This window comes from Megalops cyprinoides, chromosome 18 (assembly GCF_013368585.1).
Source record: "Megalops cyprinoides isolate fMegCyp1 chromosome 18, fMegCyp1.pri, whole genome shotgun sequence".
Lineage (NCBI taxonomy): Eukaryota > Metazoa > Chordata > Actinopteri > Elopiformes > Megalopidae > Megalops > Megalops cyprinoides.
Window position 1 is genome coordinate 15,716,959 of NC_050600.1, and position 20,945 is coordinate 15,737,903.

The 20,945-nt window shown below is 40.2% G+C and overlaps 2 protein-coding genes across 2 annotated transcripts in view; one reads left to right on the forward strand and one right to left on the reverse strand.

Annotated features, from left to right (window-relative positions):
* The window catches only part of LOC118793246 (catenin alpha-2), a 305,116-nt gene that overhangs the window by 80,044 nt on the left and 204,127 nt on the right, over positions 1 to 20,945 (reverse strand). The gene's annotated exons all lie outside the window — the stretch shown is intronic.
* Positions 9,356 to 12,284, forward strand: LOC118793247 (leucine-rich repeat transmembrane neuronal protein 1-like). The gene has a single exon (XM_036551324.1). The coding sequence runs from the start codon at positions 10,367 to 10,369 to the stop codon at positions 11,981 to 11,983; it is 1,617 nt and encodes a 538-aa protein (XP_036407217.1). The 5' UTR covers positions 9,356 to 10,366; the 3' UTR covers positions 11,984 to 12,284.

Below are 20,945 nucleotides of genomic sequence, written 5' to 3' on the forward strand. Positions count from 1 at the left end.
ACATCCAAAAGATGTTCTCATCCAGAGCAACTCCTAAAGTCAACTTGTGAGGTACTGTGAATATATGTCTATTTCTCCATAGTAATGTAATAATTAGCTAGCTGCTCATGTTAACCAGCTAACCATGTTTTTATTAGGAGCTAGCTATAAAACTGGAGGACTCATTACACCTGTAATTTTCTGTAGATCTTACTGCTGTTCAGTCACTTTATTAAAACGTTTACTCATTACTACTGTGTGTGCACATTAACAGAAAAGAACATTAACAGAGGGATTTTTTTCTCACAACCCAGAGACACTGCTGCGGTTCATGTTGGGTGGCAATCCACCTTTTGAGAAACACTGCTGTGCATAACAGAAGGCCTGAACTCACTGCCAGACACATCTGAACCTCATGTGTGGTTGGGGGCTAAGAAACAGGTAAAAATCAAGCCCTGATTATCCTACTGTCATGACTCTCACATGACAGTCACAAATGTGGCTAACCCACACATTTGTAGAAATGTGTGGAATGTCATGCATCCTTCTTCATTTCCTCTTTGGGAAAACAAGACACTTTAATTTACATTTATTCATTTGGCAGACACTTTTATCCAAAGCAACTTACATAGGTTACAGTTCTTTACAATGTTATCCATTTATACAGCTGGATATTTACTGAGGCAACTGTGGGTTCAGTACCTTGCCCAAGGGTACAGCAGCAGTGTCCCAGCGGGGATTAAACCGGCAACCTTTCGGTTACAAGTCCTGCTCCTTAACCACTATGCTACACTGCCGCCCATTTCAGACAGTTAATTTGTTCTAGGTCATAGGGGACGACCTATCACCAAGCAACATGGTCCTAGCGTTAAATCTGACAATCTGAAACAAGCAACTGCTAGTTATTATAGCCTCCAAATGACATTAAGTTAGCTGAGATATCCTGGATCTGCAGCGTTTCTATTATTTTTATCAATTGCAAATGGAAGTGTTCAAGAACCATGTGAAAAGCCTTGCTAACAGGACCAGGGACCTCATATAGAGATCCTAGCAATACATCTCCTGAAGCCTCTCATGCTCTGCTGTGTTTGAATAGTTGTCGGACAACCAGGGGGAGGACCCCTGCTAACTCTAACCATCCATCTGGTGAAGTGCTCTGTGGCCTGTGAAAGAGAATACTATGATACATACTCAGATTAGGCAAATTTACTCAGAAGCAGGTGCTTGGACCAGGTTGCCATTTTAGAAGACCTTTCAAATGCCCTTAGCTAGTAGCATTCTGAAACAATGAATAAACATGCATGGACAAAACAGGCTTTTAGGGAAGTTGTGCAACTAACTATTCAGGCTACACTAATGACAGCATTGCTATCAACAGCATGCATGGAGCACCCATCCACAATGATCTCTTTGCAGATTATCACACAGCAACTTGGACTCACCAAATGCCCATAAATTGAATCAGACTTTGTTTTGTTTGGAGTGTGTGTGCGTGTGTGTGTGTGTGTGTGTGTGTATCATTGCCAGGTACAGTACAACAAAAAGTTTCTTTGTTTCTTTGTTTTTTGCCCAAGCAAAAGGGGTGAAATGCAAAGGTGCAGCAAAACTTGACTTTGGAGCTCTGATTGTAACGACCCACATAGCAGTCTCAGTCATCTGGTGCACAGGCCTTGCCTGTAGATTCAGACAGACATCAAGAAAATAACAAAAAATGACCTTCTGCTTTCATAGAGAAGTATATTTTTTTCACTCTATTGGTTTCTGAATGACTGGTAAGCCAATAATATTTGTAATTCTTGGAGTCCACTGTGAAGAAGTGTGTTGTGCATTAGAGCATTGCTACAGTAAAAGAAAAAAAAATGCTACTGCCAAGTAGCTGCACAATGGCTAACCCTGTTCTGCAAAGAGGAGCTGTCATTAAATAACCTTGCTAAATAAGTTCTTGCCAAGTGCTACATTAATGATTTGCATTATGACATAAATGGTAACCTGTTCACCAATGCCTATTAAATACAATAAAAAATTTAGCCCCCCTCAGTTTACCTCTTAATTGCAGAGATTACCATGATTCTTGCACAAGGTGAAATTGCACCTTGGCTTAGAATCTTAAATAGTGTAATAATTCTTTTTTTTCAAGTGCCTTACAAGCTGAGAGTGGATTTCAAGACTATTTTAAATTTTCAGTTATAAATTTTCAGTGTAGGGTTTCAAGAATATTGATGATCTGAAAAAGGTAAATGAAAAAATAACCACTGAATGTGCCAACAAAAAAAGCTAATCTGTAGATACAGAGCAAGGAGCCACAAGAGAGCACTGGAATAAGACATAAACCAAAAAATTCGTGAGACAAGATGAAAACACACATTGGCAAAGATAAAGACTTTAGTGAGCCGTAGAAGGAGCACGAGGGTCTATTTGATCAGCTTCGCTCCACTAAAAACAACATAGGTAGAAGAAGTGGAGAGAAATAGCTGAACACCTCAATCAAAACAGTCGGTGACTTTGTGTCCTGAAGTTACAGTTAGTGCTTTATAACCTTATAGGGCAGCATTAGTGACCCACGGGTGAAACTGGATGTCTACGAGATTAATGCAGGGTCCAGAGGTGGTGACACCTGGTACGATTATCTGATTTCAAAACTTGTGTGGTATGTCAGGTCCAACTCCCCCTCTTCAGCTTTAACTCTTTGTGTCAGTATAGATGAAATCAACACTCATATGACTGGTTTTATCAACCTCCTGCCAGTTTTTTGAAAGCCCGCGGAGCATTTGGTTTCAATATCACCTTGTATCAGAAAATGCATCTGAGTTCTGTAAATCTTGTTTGAAAAGATCTGGCTGCTATAGTTCTATGGTGGCTGTGAGGACTCTGTACAGTGAGATTTCTTTTTGACCGAGAAATGCCTTCATGACAAATTACAGGAACAGGTTGCCAGGCTGTCAGATAACAATATATTTCAGAACAGAGAAAGCTGCAGCTATAAGTATAGATAATTTTATAATTCCATCCAATAACCATTATGATGGAAGTTGTTACAGTGTCTTTATTTTATGGTCTCTCTCTGTCATTGCTAAAATTATGAAGAACAAAACAGACAGCAGAGCGTTTTGCTATACAGCCACCAATGTATAGACTAGTGTACTGAATTCCCTGTGGCGGTCCTCCACTACCTGCATTTATATCTAAACTAAAATAATCTCTTCAGCCTCTCATGAATGGGCTACAATGTTTCTGTGGGCTACATTTCTGTTAGCCTGGAAGACCCTATGGCTGATCCCAAGGTAATACTTGTGCTGGTAAAAATGGCTGATGGTTAGCCAGAAAAAAACATTCAGTTCATGGTTAGTTTAACATGAAAAAAACAGCACATTGCAATTCTTTTGTTTAGGTGGTATACCAATGCACTTCACTCCACTGTAGCCTGATTCTCCATATGGCAAAGACCCTGTATGTGAATATGCAATAGTAGCTTCTCCTTACCTCTTGTTACCCCAGTCCATTATTTAAGCAGACAGGCCATGAACTGATCTGTCCTTTTTGTAATGCAGTTAATGAAGCAGGACTCCTCTAATTTGATAATTTACTTGAATAATGGATTTTTAGTTAGGCCATAATTAATCAATTAGATGGCCCCTGGTCTGCTGATGGTGATGACATGGCAGCAAGTTGACAAGAAGCAGGTGAGGACTAAAATGACTATTTAAAGCATAATTATATAGCAGTATGTTAAATAGGTGGTAATAGGAGCAGCAACAAGCTTCAACTGCTTTTTTTAATGATACATAATGCACACGCTAGCAGATGATACACTGACACTTTCCCTATTTCATTTTGATGAATTACTTAAAACTGTTTTGAAACACCAGTGTCTAGTGCCTAGTCTGATATTCACCTGTAGCTTAACCGTTACTATTTTTCCTGGTGCTGTAGATCAACCACACAGACCTGATAATTTTTCTAAATATGAGATGACGGAATGAATCATGTCCAACGTTATTGACATGTGTGGACACCATATCTGGTAGCTATACTAGCCATGGCCTCTGAATTATCAAGGTCAATGACAAGTATCTTACAGATATATTGAAATAAATAGGTTCCAAGAGGACAGAGTCAACTGTAGCACTGAGGTTCTCCAGTGGCCTGGGCCCTGCTGAAGACTTCTGACAGGCTCTAAACTGTCCTTGTTATACCAGCACCTCAATCCCACCCGGAAAGGAGAAATGCCGTCAGGCTCTGGGAGAAAGGATGGAGTAACACAGAGAGTCACAGTGTTTAAGTATCTCTTCAAACTAAAAGGGCTTCTGGTCAATGGAATTCAATGACATGGTCTGGGTGCTGACGGCCCTGAATCCTGCACTGGAAAAGGCTTAATGAGAGAACCAGATCAATATACTGTTACCGACTGGACATGAAAAATCAGGACAATTCGCCTGTTCCATTTGTCACCTCTTTTTTTTTTCCTACTATCAGTTGAGTCTATCGGTGTTGCTGTTGCTGAAGAGGCTTGAAGGTTGCTATCAGGAGGGAAGGTCTGAGTTCTTTCTAATCGGGGCTTGACATTACGTTGAGGGGTGACCTTAGCTCTCTTAAATCTGTGCTCCCACAAGTGGGTTAAAAATGAGTGGTTAAGTCTGAGGAAGCTTGGTCGTCAGTCAGACTGCCAGGCTTCGATTTTTTCCCCACAGCTGTCTAAAAGTAAGGAAGGAAGGTCCTTATGGTGCAGAGCCAACATTGAATAGCTTAACTATAATTTCTGTGGTAAGCATAAAATTATTTTAAAAATAACATAAAACATTACTTTCAACAGTTATATGTTGTATATATGTTTTGTCTTTTTATTGATTCCTTGTCCCCTTCTGGTGAAATCAATATAATAAAACCAGTTTTATTACTATTTAATGTTTTATTAACTTTCAGAGCAAAACCATCTTGTTTTCAGAAATTCCTGTGTCATTTGGGACTAAGTCTACAAAGTCTACTTAAAATAAATGTGAAAACATAGAGGGGTTATGTATGGTCATAATGCACAATTTCAGTAATTCAAGGAATTAAAAAGCAGAAATGAACTTGATTCATTACACTCAGTGGATACATGTCTAGAATACCATCTAAAAATACTATTTACAGAGAAACAAATATTTTAGTGAATATAGATTTACAATGAACATCTGCAAAAAAAAAGCAACATGACTGAAGAGAATTGGTTGGGGAAATAAGAATTAAAATGGAAATAAGTGCTTTTCTCACCCAAGTAGTACACCTTCCTCCAAAGCAACCATGTTATATTTGAACCCGGATTAGTGTGGACTTACACAGCAATACAAATAGTGTTGCACAACAGTAAGATGACAAAAACCAGATGGACTCCTTTTATAATATAATTATGCCACCATTCTTCTCAAGAAGTACTATTAGAAGAAAATGCAGTACCATACCATACACCATACTGTATATTATTATTTCTGTCAGGGCCCCACTGCAATGAAATGGCACCTCTCACACACATGGAGTAGCAATGATCAAATTCTTTAAAAAAAATAGTTAAAATCCTAAGTATATTACTAGGCCTCAATCAAGAGTGGCAACTTGAACTGAACACATAATGATACACTGATAATGAACTGAACACAACTATGTCAGTTTTTGTAGTCTAATAGAAAAATTAATGAATGAATAAATTAACAAATTGCTTACCTGCAAACTATTTGTTCCATATTATGAAAACTGATGTGTATGAAAAATAATGAGTTTATCTTGCTCCTTGATATCCAACTGCTCCCTTTCTGGACTCTCTAAAACAGGTGAGGTATTCATCTTTCATCATATAAGGGGGAAACAGTTGAGATTGACAAGGAAACTTTTTCCTCTGCTGGATGATAGACTGGGAGGAACGTCATGGTCAGGGCCAGAGATAGTGAACACTCTTGTAGAGAGAGTGAATAATTTTCCTCTTAGCCCAGAGAATGAGATGGGTACATGTTGCTGACGCGTGTATGCACGGTATTCCTTTAATTCCCTCACTCTTTACAATGCACACATTGCGCTGTGGCTCTACTTCTCATTAGCATCTGCCTAAATCCCCCTGGGCCACACTTAAACTCCCAATGCCTTGTGTAATGCAAGCACTCATTAAGAAATCCCCCCCATGCACACACCTTCGCCCGAAGTCCTAACCAATGAATGGGCAACACTGGTACAGCAAAGAGAGCCCTTATGACCAATTTCCTAAAATGTATTTACTTTCATTGGTTCCCGAGAGAGGATTTAACTCATATTATTTGAAAAATATGGGGGGGGGGGGGGGGGGGGGCATCCTTGCATACTCTCACTTGTGTGCACCTGCATATCTGCTAAAATGGGCGGTACAGAATTGCTTGCCTGGAACCGGGTGGCTGATTTTCTCATGGAGTTATTAGTCCTCATTGCAGAATGCAACCTCAAGAAACTTGCAACTGTAATTATGAAAGCTGAGCAGATATTCCCAAGAAAATAAAGCAGGAACCAATAAGACTTTTCAATACTTTTGTGTGATATGGTAAAAGTTAAAAATGTCATCAAATATTTTTATTTTAAAAAGGAAAAATACCACAGTGGGATTAGTTCAATGTTTTTTTTTTCTTTCACTATTGGAGTAGACAAATACTTCAAAAGCAATACATCTTATGCAAATTTGTATATACTGTACATACCAGCCATATGTATTAAAACGGTTCTATGTACTGTTAAATTCGATCATAAGAAAAAGATTTTATAATCTTTATAAGACACTTTATCTAGCAGGCATTTTTGTTTGCAACTGTAGATATACAATGGCCCTGTTATGGTGTCTGTCTATGGTATGATGATTTCTTCTCACAGAACACCACGTCACAGAAGAAATTACTTGTGAATCTGTGCGTCTGTGCATGCATTAACAATAAGCACATTGGGGTAGGCTAATTCTTTTACCACACCGGTTGAGTGAATTATCACAGGATTGGAGTGCATCTCGATAATGCTTTCCATTTGCCTTCTGCGCCTCTGCATTTCAGACCTCAGAGAGAATGTTATGCAATTTTCTAAGAAAGTAATCATTCACAATTTTATGGACAACTCTATTACATGTGAAATTGGGTTTTCTATTTATATTTTAACCGTACTTTGTCTGTCTTGTGACAAAAAAAATGTTTCATACAGTCACCATGTGGCACACGACGTATTCGACCTTATGTGCATGTAAGAACTGAGGAGACCTAACAGACCTAAGTGTCGGGGCAGAATGCTTCTGTATCTGGGAAATTAAAGAAACAGACTTTAATTTGGAGCAAAACACCCTCATTTTGGGCAAACTCCGCCCCAACTGTACATCTCCCACATGGGATCTTAAGATGTCCATGTCTATTTTCGCTTAATTGTAACAGAGGCGTGCAACTCTCCATGGAAGCATTTCAGCCTGGGTTTACATGCACAAGTCTCAAGTCTGAACTGGGCCTTAACTGTTTCACTTTGAATGAGCTCAAACTACACAGACTGTTGAAACTTGATGTTACAAATCAGAAAGGGGCCAGTATATGCATTTCACTAGTCATTTTCCTTGAAAATAGTCAGCCTGACAGACTTGGGATGGAACCTAAGAAACAAGTCCTGAGAGGAATGTATATATTATTACATTATATTACAATAAAATATTATGTTAATACATATTTTATTGTTTTCTATCTCTCAGAACTCATGAAATCATAACTAAGGCACACAATATGATAACATGCACATGCTGCTGTCTGCTTAGTTCTGACCTGCAATAGGTGATGAAAAGATAGTAGAACAGAACTACAATGAACTGCTAAAGCTGTAAATCCACACAAAAATCATGGCAGAGTGTAGACTTTTATTGGTCTGTTATTATTTTGCTTCAAATTTCCCTTCTCTAAAGCTCAGCATATTCACAATAGTAGGAACAAAAAATTCATATAAAATCTCGGATAATTTGATAACTGCTGGGATAAAACATTGCGTTCAATATATAGAAGACTCAGTAGACAGCTGTACACTCAAACATGACCATATGTTCCTATGATTATAAAGATACCAACCAGCTCAATCACTTCATTTGCCTCCAACCATTCCATCAAAAGGAAGAAATAATAAAACCTCACAGAGGAACCCAGGTTAAATTTAGAATATTCTTCCTCACTTACACTGAACGTATTACTGATTACTTTAGGATTAGAAAAAAAAAATATATGGTTAAGGTATGACTGCCATCCCACCAAACTGATAGATGACAAATTATACTATAGCCCATACCTGTTGCATATGTCTACTGGGTAAATCATTCAATTTCATTTTTAGCTTAACTGTAGTTTTCTGTTTACATAACAGATGGAAAAACTCACCCAAACTTTCATTCTGGACATGCACCTCACAAAGAAAAAATGCACAGATGCAACACCTTTGGATTGTTATTTGGAGGTGATGTAAAGCTCAGTCTACATACTGTTTGTTAACTAGAGGTGTTGAGATGATGGCACATCTCAGCTTTGTGGTTAATGAGGAGATGTAGGGGCTCAGTTTGATCTTAGCAAGTTGTGCCTTGCCCCTCTTTAGTACAAATGAATCACTGCCTCTGGTCCACTAACACCCTGAGAAAACACCCCATATTAATCCTCCTGGGCATTGCAGGAAAGCATCACACCCGTCAACATTTTTCAGAGTTACAAATGGTCTGAAATCTCATTAAAAGAATAAAAGATGAAATTTCAATTCACATTCCTGCTGACAATGGAATAATCGTTCTTTTATGAAGAATAAATGGGAGAGATGGCGAGATATTTTTTTCTTACATCACCATCAAAAACATTCTCCCAACTGCAATCTCCAACCCTGTTCACACTTGAGAGGCTCTGCACAGTTATAAATGCGGGGATAAGCGCATTCAAAATGCCTTCCGGTCATTAGAGAAATATTAATCTGTAATGATGAGGAAACAGCAACAAGAAGGAAATCAGCAGATAGATTGCTTGTTTCATTTCATTAAAGAGAGAGAGAAATGTGAGAGGGAGGGTGTGTGTGAGAGAGAGAGAGAGAGAGAGAGAGAGAGAGAGAGAGAGAGTAGCAAGCAAGTGAGAGGGAGAGGGAGAACTAGGGGGTGGAGATAGAGAAAGCAAGCATTAATTCTGTGGTTCATTAAAACCCTGGTTTTAAGCTTGGCCCCTTTTCAATATGGAAATATCTGAGACACAGAGAGAGAGAGAGAGAGAGAGAGAGAGAGAGAGAGAGAGAGAGAGAGAGAGGGAGGGAAAGAGAGAGAGTGAGCAAAAGGGGGTGGGGAGGGGGGAGGAAGTGCAAGGGAGAGAAAGCCGCCCCTGCCTGAATTGTGAGTGGCTTACGACACTCAGTGAACAGAAGGTGCTTCTGCATGCACTGGCAGTAGCCCGCTGCAAGGGATTGAACACTTCTCCATTCAGGACACCGTACCCGGCTCCCAGCATCACCTCTCAGCTACAGCCGATCCAGAGCAAAGGGAAAACATACCAGCATTCAAGTGGGAAGAGACGTCGAACTGAAAAAAAAAAAAAATTCTGGCAGTTCCCCTCTTTCTCTCTCTTTTTCTTAGCCTGCAACTGAATAAATAATGTTCTGTCTCCATGGATTAAAGGCCAATCGGGACAGTGGTCACTTCAAGTGATGGGCGGTAATTTGTGTTGACAGATCAGCGGAGTGATTCGCAAAAAGAGTTTTGAAGGCGTTTTTTCCCCTCTTCTCTATCCCCCCTCTCTCTCTCTCTCTCTTCCTCTCGTCTCACGCTCCCTCTCTCGCTCTGATCACCACGGCAGTCACTGCAGAGGAGCTGGAGAGAGAGGACAGTGCTTGTGCATGCAGCCAGGGGAACTTGCACTTCCTACTATTCCACAGAAAGCTACTCGGATTCGTCATCTTTCTGGGTCTTTTACACAAGGAGAACTAAGAAGGTGTAAGTTTGCCAGGGCTCAGCAAACAAGGGGGACTGAATTTCTGTCACGGTGGTGTCTTTTTTTCTTTTAGATTGGCACATAATTAGTGTCGGCACAAAGGGAGCAGCTGAATAGAGGTTGTCTGCTTCTGGAAAGGGGTGAGTGAGAATCCTTTCATATGAGATCAGTTCACGAAGAACGCTATTTACCCCCCTGTCCCTCTCCTCCTGCTCCCTGATATCTAAGATGAAAAGAGAGTCTTGGCTTTTATTCATAGTTATTTTATGTTTGTTGTGGCAGAATTTGTCTTTGCTATAGAGACCCACAACTATAACTACAACAATAAGCGATAAAGACCCCTGATTATTTCAGAAAAGGAATTTACTAAAAAACACAAACAAACAGAAAAAAAAAACAAAAAAAAAAAAAAAACAAGATGATGTAGAATTCGAATGACTCAATGGACTTTTGCTCCGGTACATCCAGGGATATTCATGCTAATGGATTTCCTTTTTGTGGGTCTGTATCTGACGTGGCTGGTGAGGAAGCCCCCTGGATTGATACTGTGCTTTCTGGGAATCTTTCTGAAAATGTTGCCCGTGTCGGAGGGAGTCTGTCCGAGGCTGTGCCGCTGCGATGGGAAGCTGCTGTATTGCGAGGGGCTCAATCTGACTGAAGTTCCTCACAACCTCAGCAGTGCTGTGGGTTTGTCCCTTCGGGAGAACGGCCTCTCTGAGCTGCGTGAGGGACAGTTTGCTGGCCTGACGCAGCTCACCTGGCTATATCTGGACCACAATAGCATAGAATTGGTGGAGGAGAATGCCTTTGAGAGACTGCGCAGGATGAAGGAGGTCGACCTCAGTTCCAACAAAATCGAGAGCCTGCCCAACACCACCTTCAGACCCATGCCCAACCTACGCATTCTGGATCTATCGCACAACAAGCTGCAGGCCCTGGAGCCGGACCTTTTCCACGGCCTACGGAAGCTCACAAATTTACATTTACGCTACAACGCCCTAAAGTTTGTCCCCGTGAGGATCTTTCAGGACTGCCGGAGCATGCAGTTCCTAGACTTGGGCCACAACCAGCTGCAAAGCCTGGCTCGCAACTCCTTTGCTGGATTGTTTAAGCTCACCGAGCTGCACCTGGAGCACAATGAGCTGGTGAAAGTTAACCTGGCCCACTTCCCCCGCCTCATCTCCCTCCGCACGCTCTACATGCAGCATAACAAGGCCACCATTGTGGTCAGCACCCTTGACTGGACTTGGTCTTTCTTGGAAAAGATTGACTTCTCAGGCAATGAGATTGAGTACATTGAACCTCACATTTTCGAAAGTGTGCCTAACCTGAAATCCCTACAGCTGGATTCAAACAGGCTGACGTACATTGACCAGAGGATTCTAGACTCCTGGACGTCCCTGACCAGTATAACCCTCTCGGAAAACAAGTGGGAGTGCAGCAGAAATGTCTGTGCTTTGGCCTCCTGGCTCAGCACCTTCAAAGGCCAGCACGACAGCGCCTTGCTGTGCGCCAGCCCGGACATTGCACAGGGTGAGGACGTCCTGGACGCCGTCTACGCTTTCCAGCTCTGTGAAGACCCTGTGGACATCACCATGCCGACGTACACCTTCACCAAGGACCGGCCCAGGGGTTACGGCTACAACGGACCCACCAGGAACCCTTACGAGCTGCAGGACATGGAAGGTGGGGAGATAGTGACCAGCTCGTTCACAGTGACAGAGCCTGGGGAAGACCACGAGAGCACCATGCAGATCCACAAGGTGGTGACGGGGACCATGGCCCTGATCTTCTCGTTCCTCATCGTTCTGCTGATGCTCTATGTCTCCTGGAAGTGTTTCCCCGCCGGCGTGAGGCAGATGAGGCAGTGCCTGAGCAGCCAGCGGCGCAAGCAGAAACAGAAACAGACCATGCAGCAGATGGCGGCCATGTCCGCGCAGGAGTACTACGTTGACTACAAACCAAACCACATGGAGGGCGCCCTGGTCATCATCAATGAGTACGGATCGTGCACCTGTCAGCAACAGCCGTCCCGGGAGTGCGAAGTGTGACGGCATGGGGCTGGTGGGTGGGTTTGAAGAAAGAAAATAAAACACACACACACACACACACACACACACACATTTTGCACTGCTGTGCGGAAGACCGACGGAGACTGTGAACGTGGATCTAATGCTGATTTCAGACTACAGCCGCTGATACCAGCACCTGTTGACTTTCCAAACAAGAAGAGTGGCTTGTGATGGAGGGGCTGGTCTCAAAAATGGAAGGATATTTTAGCTTTAATGTGTCTTTCTACTTCGGATGTGAAAGTGTCGAAGGGACATCGAATCACCATTTTTACTGGGGTCAAAAAAGGAGGGAAAATGGAGAATCGGTAAAGCAGAAGTATAAGAGTGAACAAAGATGCAAATTATCCTTTTTCTTTTGTAAACTAAAATGTTTAAATAATAAAAATGTTATTTACAGTATCCATGTCTGCAGAAGTCTTTGGAGGAGCATGGGAAACAAACAGACTGTGGTGGGGGCCACTGTTTTAGCATTTACAAAGAGTTGCAGGTGGCAAGCTGAGGCATTTATTCATTTAATTTTAAGGCTCAAACAGCAACAAATCAACTATAAATCCTACATCTGTTCATTGTCTGCGTAAGTAAGGCACAGTCATTGCACTGGCTTGCTATTTTGTTTTGTGGGCTATAATAAATAGTTTTGTGCATTAAAGTGAAACAATACCCTTTACAAGAACAAAAGCTGATTTTAATTTATGTATTTACTTCAACTGAAGCACCTAAATCAAAATTTGCCAAAGGCAGAGCATATAATAAGATCTTGCCTTTATGGCTTCATACGCTTGTATATCATGCAACACCGCCTCTTTGCTGGAAAAGCATTTCATCAATGAAAGAATCTTCTCATACATTTTGAAATAATTTGTGAATGGGTAACATGCCACATAAATCCTAGGCAACACAATCTGAAACCACTGAAATCGTGCCATTTGATATAGTTCTGTTCTTTGATTATCGTCTTGTGAAAATGATACTTAACTGACCGCATTGACGGATGGTGTCTCTGTGCAACTGCACATCCCACAGAACACTGTGCTCACAGCAGTGGCGGACAGAAGCTGCAGGCTGCTCTCTAGTGTTCTCAAATCAGCAGCAGAGGGGGAAAAAAGAGTGAAAAGCTAGCCAATGTGAGAGTGCTCAGCGCTGCTCTGTCTCTGTGCAGAACTCCTGGACAGCCCACTGCAGCATAGCCTTGCGCGCAGCCTTTCAAAAAGCACGCCCAGTCACTCAAGTAAACAGCAGAGCGATTACCCTAAAACAAACCTCTCTGCTCCCACATTCGCTCTGTGACTGCAGCTATTTATTGTGCTCAGCAGGTGTGTTTGTGGACAAGTGAATTTATGTATGTGGGCCTGTGTGTGTGTGTGTGTGTGTGTGTGTGTGTGTGTGTGTGTGTGTGTCTGCAAGGATAAACTGAACTTTATCGGAACAACACAACCATATAGCCTTCAGAATATGAGCAGAACAACATACTGTAAACAACATACATTTCCCTTTTTTGACACGGTGAGGAAGTGACCCCAAATATGAAACCTTTTAGATTTGATATTGATTCACTAACTGCGAAACATTCTGTCTACAGCTGCAGAAAAATATGACAGATACCATGTATCATGCTACTGCTTTTAAAAATCACATATCGTTTATTTGTTCACAGACTGAGCTGCTCTCCTTTTTGAAGCCATTTTCTTCATCTTCAAAAAACCTACAAGTGACAGACATCAAAAATTCTACATTACAGCTGAGAAATAATATGACAAATAGGACTGTTGTGTTGCACATTTAAACATGGCTGCACTATGAACTGGTTCTGCAGTATGTAAACATGCAGTGGCATATCGACAGCCAGATGTGAATTACACAGGAGATTTGGAACGTTGATTGTGTACTGCGTTTCTGCTCACTGCAGACCTTAATCCTTTTCATCATTTTAAAGTCTACTTCAGTTGCTTTTGTATGTCAATACTGCATAGTCAACATGGAGTATTCAATTTAATTATTTCACGCTGACATGTACTGCACCAGGGAATGTGGAGAGTTTGAGATGCTTGCATTCTGTGCAACGAATCACACATAACCTGATGTTGAGTGGATAGGCACATGTCTAAATAGTTTGCACTGTCATTCATGTTGATGTGCTCTCTCCTTCCCAGGGCTCCCTTTTTACCAGATAACTTTAAATTGCAATTGCTAAATGTGTTCCCCTGCAGTGTACATAACGATTCAAATCCAAATCAGCAGATTACTGATTTCTACATGAATGCTGTAAAAAATACATAGATGTATTTTAAAAACTGAAACAGATATGTCAGCTAAATAAGAAATTGGAATTTCTTGCACTGTTGTAATTGTAAACTTCTATTACAGCGAAAACTAACAACGGATGGTTTCCACTGCAAATCCATTCCATTGCTATTACATTCCATATTTCAAATCCTTGGACATACTATGGAGTTATTCTCACTCTAAATGTGCTCATGCTGTGCTTACATGATGTAAACTGCATGCTGTAAATCCATATACTCTTGAAGGAAAAAAAAAAACAGAATGGCAAAATGTGCTCTAAAAATGTCCTTGCAGTGCTTGCAATATTTAAGCAAAGCACTTGAAATATATTAGTCAACAAATAGAGATGTTACCTGAGTACTATTAGCAATCAAGTTCAATCAATTACATTTCCCAAAACAGAAAAATATCTGTATCTATAACTCTGTCTATGTCTATATCTATATCTCTTGTCTGAAACACATTGAAACATTGAAAACTCAGAAACCAACCTGTAGCCATTACTCATACCTTGTGCATGAGGGTGAAAGGTCAGATGTTCTCAGAATGCTGGATTAACACATTGTATAGGCAAGGAGACATGGCAAATTAGTCTAGAACTGCAGCATATCAACTAACTGAATACAGCTATATTTCATGTGGATTTAAATGCATCATTTTATATGTTTTACAGGCCAAAGGCCCAAAACAGAAAGGAAAATGCAGTCAAATCTCACGTTTGAAAAGAAAGCCACACCAAAATCAGTGCGATAAGAGACGTTTGATCATAAATGTATCTTATTTGCTACTGCCTGTCATTATATTTATTTTCATACTGGCTTGGAAGGTCAATGCTTTGAAAAGATTATTTAAAGTCTGAATGATATTTCAGAAAGAAACAGCACTGAGGGCTTGCAATATTGACTGAATATGTACCATGCATGAAGACATTCAGTTACTTAATAGGTGAGAGCACAAGGTTACTTTTGATAAATTTATTACAACTAATAGAACTGTGCTTTACTATTTATGAATACTGTTAAATTATCTAGTGGACATCATCCTCACATATTAGTTGGATACTAAGACCTGTGCAAACTTGTGTTAGTTCAGTTAGTTGTGTTAGTTTTTCAGTTTAGGAAAAAAACTGTTGGTTCATGCTGAGTGAAAAATACACAAGAATAAATGAATGAACGTCAGTACTTATATGAGTTATTCAACAAAAGATTGCTGGTAAGAAGATATTAGACATTCTGGCAGCACAATTTGCCATCTTGGCTGAGTAATGCAAGGACTAAGAGCCCCTGCTCACCTCCACACCAGGACTGGAACATGACCTTATTAAACCACTGTTAATACTGGAATATTTTCCATGCAGCACAGAAAACATCAGGGCAGAGTAGACTGTTAATATTTCAGTATGACAAAGAATCAGCCATAGATCAGCAAGGCCTTGAGTTCCAACACATCGGTATGAACTGTGTGCAGACACCACTTACAGAGAATATTGATGATTTCAGTGAAATAGAAGGAAAAAAAAACATAAATTGAATATGGACTGATAATCAACATCTGTAGAGATGCAAACATATCCAACAAGATGAATCCCGTTCTCTGCATTTTGATACATTACAAATCATTTGCCATATAAATATGCCCTGAAGCATGTTTTACTCAAGAGAGGATGAAGATCAAAAACAATACCCAGCATACTTTTTTCAGCCTCTCATTGCAACAGAATCATGTGTGCATGCCATACAGCCATGGTATATCTTATTCACCTGTCCACATTCCTGGTTTAGTGCCACTAGGGAAATGCAAGCAATCACCAAAAATGATGGCATCATTTTACAGACATGGCAATATTAGCAACCACAGCAGACATTATCTCCCAGATCCGCATCACACCTGCACTTGTAGGGGATTAAAGCATTTTACACCAACTCAGAGTGTTTTTGACAAGAAGTAGTTGTCAAGACGTGTGTTTAACAATGAGTGTCCCCATGAGACCTGTCTCCGTCTTCGATAATGGGAAGCGACAGCTTTATCCCCCTGCGAGTACTGTAATCTTTGTTTGAATTATTGAAGCCAGCTTATTAAACCTATAAGCAGAGCAAGTGTTGGGTGGGTTGGGTGGAAATTACAGAAAGGCTGCTAACCAAAGGGCTGGATGGCTGGCCCCCGGGGGGCCAGGCATATCTGTACACCATGGCACAAGAGACGCAGCAGCCTGTGGAATCAGGACTACAAACTGCTAAGGCAGATGCAACAATGGAGGACCTTCGCCATAAAGGAACTGGGAATGATGTTTCTCTGTAGTGTATCACAGTGACAATAGCAACAGAAAATAGTTTCCTAGGAGTTACTGCCAGCGAATACTGCCATATGCATAGAATGTGTTGATCATTTCCTTTTCCTCAAATATCAGAATACGCTGAAAACTATATTCACATTTGTCTTTCTTCCTTTTCAAATGGAAATCAATTTGACATTTGACATTTTTTTCCAGGTGCCTTTGTATTTGTTACACTATTATGGGATAATAGTGTTATTGCAGTGTTAATACAGTTATTGCATAGGATATAGGGGTTAAGATTTGCTCTGTGTGTGTGTGGGGGTGGTAGAGATTGAGTATGAGTGCCAGGGCTTTTCACAGAAGCTCTTTGTTTTAAACGCTACAGGGTTTAGCACCCCATAATCCTTTTTTGTGATTAGTAAGTGTGGTACAATCAATCGCTGACCAGGGAACTGTCTGTGGCCAGTGAAATAGTGGTTTCCATATTTATTCATCTCCCTGATGAAATAGCAACCCCATATAATTACAAAAAACCTCATACAATTAAAAAAGTAATGTACATGTTGGATTCTTTCTTCTTAGAAATGTTTTTAAAAGTTATAAGTCTACATTATGTCATATCATAGATCATACATACTTTATATCAAACAATTAATTTTATTATCATTGCACTGATAAAAGGCATACTGTATAACAAATTGTTTACTTCTGAAAATGAGATGGACACATTTATTCACATTCTTGCAGTTTGTATTTTGTAAAATCCTCCTCTGGCATGGATTACAATTGCTAGACATTTCTTGGATAGTTTTATGGGGTTCTGGCATGTCGGGGGGGGGGGGGGGGGTTCCGACCCATCCCCCTGGACAGAATTGCTCCAAGTTCTTCTGATCTTCTAGTTCTTGTCTGTGAACTGCTTCCTTCAGTTCAAACTGCAGATGTTATGTTGGATTGAGGTCTGGAAATTGAAACTGGCCTTTGCAAACATTGACTTTGTGCTCAGCTAACCGTTTCTTTGTAGGTTTGGATGAATGCTTTGGATTATTGTCATGCTGGAATGTCCAGTTTCAGCCAACCTTGAGCTTCTTGGCGGAGGGAACCACATTTTTGGCCCAAATGTCTTGGTATGTGTTAAAGTGCACGATTCCATCGAACCAGAAGCTCCAGAACCCATAGATGCAACACAAGCTCGCAAGTTTCTCCCTATTGCTCCAAACATAACACTTACGAATGTATCCAAAAACCTTAATTTTTGTTTCACCTGATGAAAAAACATACTTCCAACTGTCATTCAGATGTTGTTTTCCAAATTCATGGAGCCTCTTTTTGTTATTTGCATTCAGAGGCTTCTTCCTTGAAAATTGCTTGTGGTGCAAACATGTATTTTACTTCAACTTTTTAACACTTGTTTAACACTTTATATCTTGAAGATGCCAGTTTTGCGAATGGATTCATGGCTGCCTCCTGAATGACTTGTTTCACAGCCCATGAATGCAAGATTTACTTCTGTGCTCTTCCTGTCAGGGATGCCACTGTACTACTAGCTTTAAATTAACGAGCACTATAGTGGAAGGTTATAAGCTTTTTGCATATTGTGTATTGCAAGCTTACAACTTGTAGGGGTCTATGACTATTTTTTTGTATTTTTGGAGAGTTCCCTGACTGACCTTAACTTGAAAAATGCAAGTAACCGATTCATTTATTCTGTATTTTACTCATGTACATTTACTTATGTACAGAAAGCCTTTGGATGTCTTCATATAGTTTCAGAGGCTTCCATTGTATTTCCAAAATTCAGAATGTTGGTGCATTCTGTTGTTGCATTTTGTTGAAAAAATGACATTAGGTTGACATTAGGATGAAAGGTATTATGAAATGATAGTAGTGGTACTAGTAGTAGTATTTTAAAAATAATTCTGCAGATAAAATGATCCAGTTTGTACACTTCCATATCATTTTGTTCCTGTTTAATCAGATGTATGGATAATTATGGAGTGCACTGTAGGTGTTGGGATGTTTTGCATGTGGGGGGAAGAGGACACTGAATTGATAAAGTGCACTTACCTGTGCCAAGAATTCAGTGGATTGTTGACCAAACAGCAAGCAGCAACAGACATGGAATAGAAACAAAGATTCGTCAATATTAACATCATTCGGATTTTGATCATTCAATTCTTCTTCTTCTTCATTTTGCCAGCAGGGAGTGAAAAAAATTCCCATTAGTATCATCAAAAGATTCTCAATTTAGTACACATATTAACAACTCTCTAGGTGTCACATTTGCACACTTTACAAATCCACCATGAACCGTAGTCATGCTTGTATGTCCACACTGCACAAAAGACTGAACATAACAGTAAATCCCATGTATCAATCAGAGAGAAAGGAGCACAATGACATGATCAACTATTACCATGATAAAAATCAAATGATGTATTTCATGTCTAAGTCCTAATCATACTAACTGTGGATATCAGCAACATTTCATAACAAAGACATAAAGGCTTATGAAGCATTAATAATTGCATAACACAGTATTAAAAATACATTCATGATGTTCAGTTCAATAATTATAACTATTTCCACACAGATTTACAAGTAATGTACATGACTGAGATGAGGGCCTCAACTATCTTACAACATCTTTACCTGGAGAGGCAGTGTATAGTACACAGAGTCTTTGTAGAAGCTTTTGAATATAAACAGTCCTGGAGTGGTAAAGACATAGAGAAGTAGAGCAGTTGATTTGTGAGTTTGAGGTGAGAATCCTGTACATCCCCTGTCTATATCCTTGCCTAAATGGTTGACAAGAGATGGAGTGTTGTGCCAGTGAGTGTCCTCTGCTAGTGAACTGATTACATTCGTTTGGCTGTGCAAAAGATTTATAAATACTGCCAAGCCTGAGGCAGACAAATTCTTACTGAACACAGGATGCTTACAAGATCATTTTTTCAACTTGCCTTGCTCCAAAAGGAATGACCATGAGCATTTATCCTATGAGATTATCTATGGTACTCAACACATAAAAACAGACACATTAAACACAATACTGCTAAAGCTTAGCTTCTGAGAAAGGGTTTGATTTGACTCTCAGGGTCTTTGTCAGAGAGAGACAGTGAGGGCACACACACACCAACCATGACTGCATAAGGACCCCTCACAATTGCGTAATGACACCTTCAATTTCCACTGAATTGCTAGTGCATCTGGGCGGTTGAAGTCCTTTAACATAAATACAGCTATTCTCACACTGAAGGTCTCAACAGAATGGTTACAGAGTCCAGAATAAATGGACTAACTTACCTCCAGTACCTAACTTATTCACTCCCAGTTTGAAATCTAGGTTGTAGTTGAAGACCGAATTTTCAGTGGCTTAATAAAGCACATTTTATGTTCTATATTTCATTTGGAAAAGAGAATGAATTCATGGACAGAAATACTACATAGCACATAGCTGAAATATAAATATATGGATAGCCAGTGAAATTGCTTAGTTTCCAGCTTTCTTTTGCTTTATATGATAAACCCTCTACGTCTAAAACTAAGACTAAGTGGCATACACCATTCAGTTGAGCATAAGAAAGTGTAAAAGGCACAGGTTCTCACTCAATTTGTTCTGTGAAAATCCCCCTCCCCCTTCCCCCAGGATTAGAAATTGTGTACTGAAGTGTGGGAAGTGTGTGTTATTGCAGCAAGGCTCTAAAATGTCAGCCATACAGACTGAGAAAGACGTGCCATAAGGAATTACGGACATTATGCGATACAGCACCATGATCTCCCGCCTACTTTTTCCACAGCTCCAGCTGAGTCATTTCGGGCACATTAGGTCAGCTTTGAGTTCAACAGCTCTCCCTTCATGCTGATTGCCTTCAAACTCAACAGATTGTTTTTTTTTCCCTTTAAACTTGATTTCTACACTTGTGTTTCAGCAATTTAGCACATCTGACAACCCTGGACACACAATTTAATGACGTGTCCTACTTCAGGATGAAAAAGTAGCTTGTGGAGGTGGTTCAGTGCTTCAAATTTGGAGACACTGAAGATATGGAGTAAAAGGCCATTTTAGGGAAAAAATGTTATTCTGCTTAGTTTAGTAGAGCACTCCAAAACACGTATGTTTCCATAGAACACACAAAACTGTTGTCACATGAACAAGAAAGACCTGACAAGACAGCAGTAGGGACACAACAGTCTATCTCAGTTGCATTCCTGAGAATCTCACTCTTCTCTCACTACTATGTTGAACTACACTCCATTCTCACGAAAGCTGCCTTTCAAGCTTCAAGAAAGAGCTATATCTGTGTCACTGGTGAGCTTGTTCTCAGTGAACTCAATTATATCCTGTGAACACTCATTTTGTTGAATCTACATTCTGCTGTGAGA

Bases quoted from the DNA above. Each gene is read 5' to 3' on its own strand.
- LOC118793247 (XM_036551324.1), top strand. From the start codon at position 10,367: ATGACTCAATGGACTTTTGCTCCGGTACATCCAGGGATATTCATGCTA.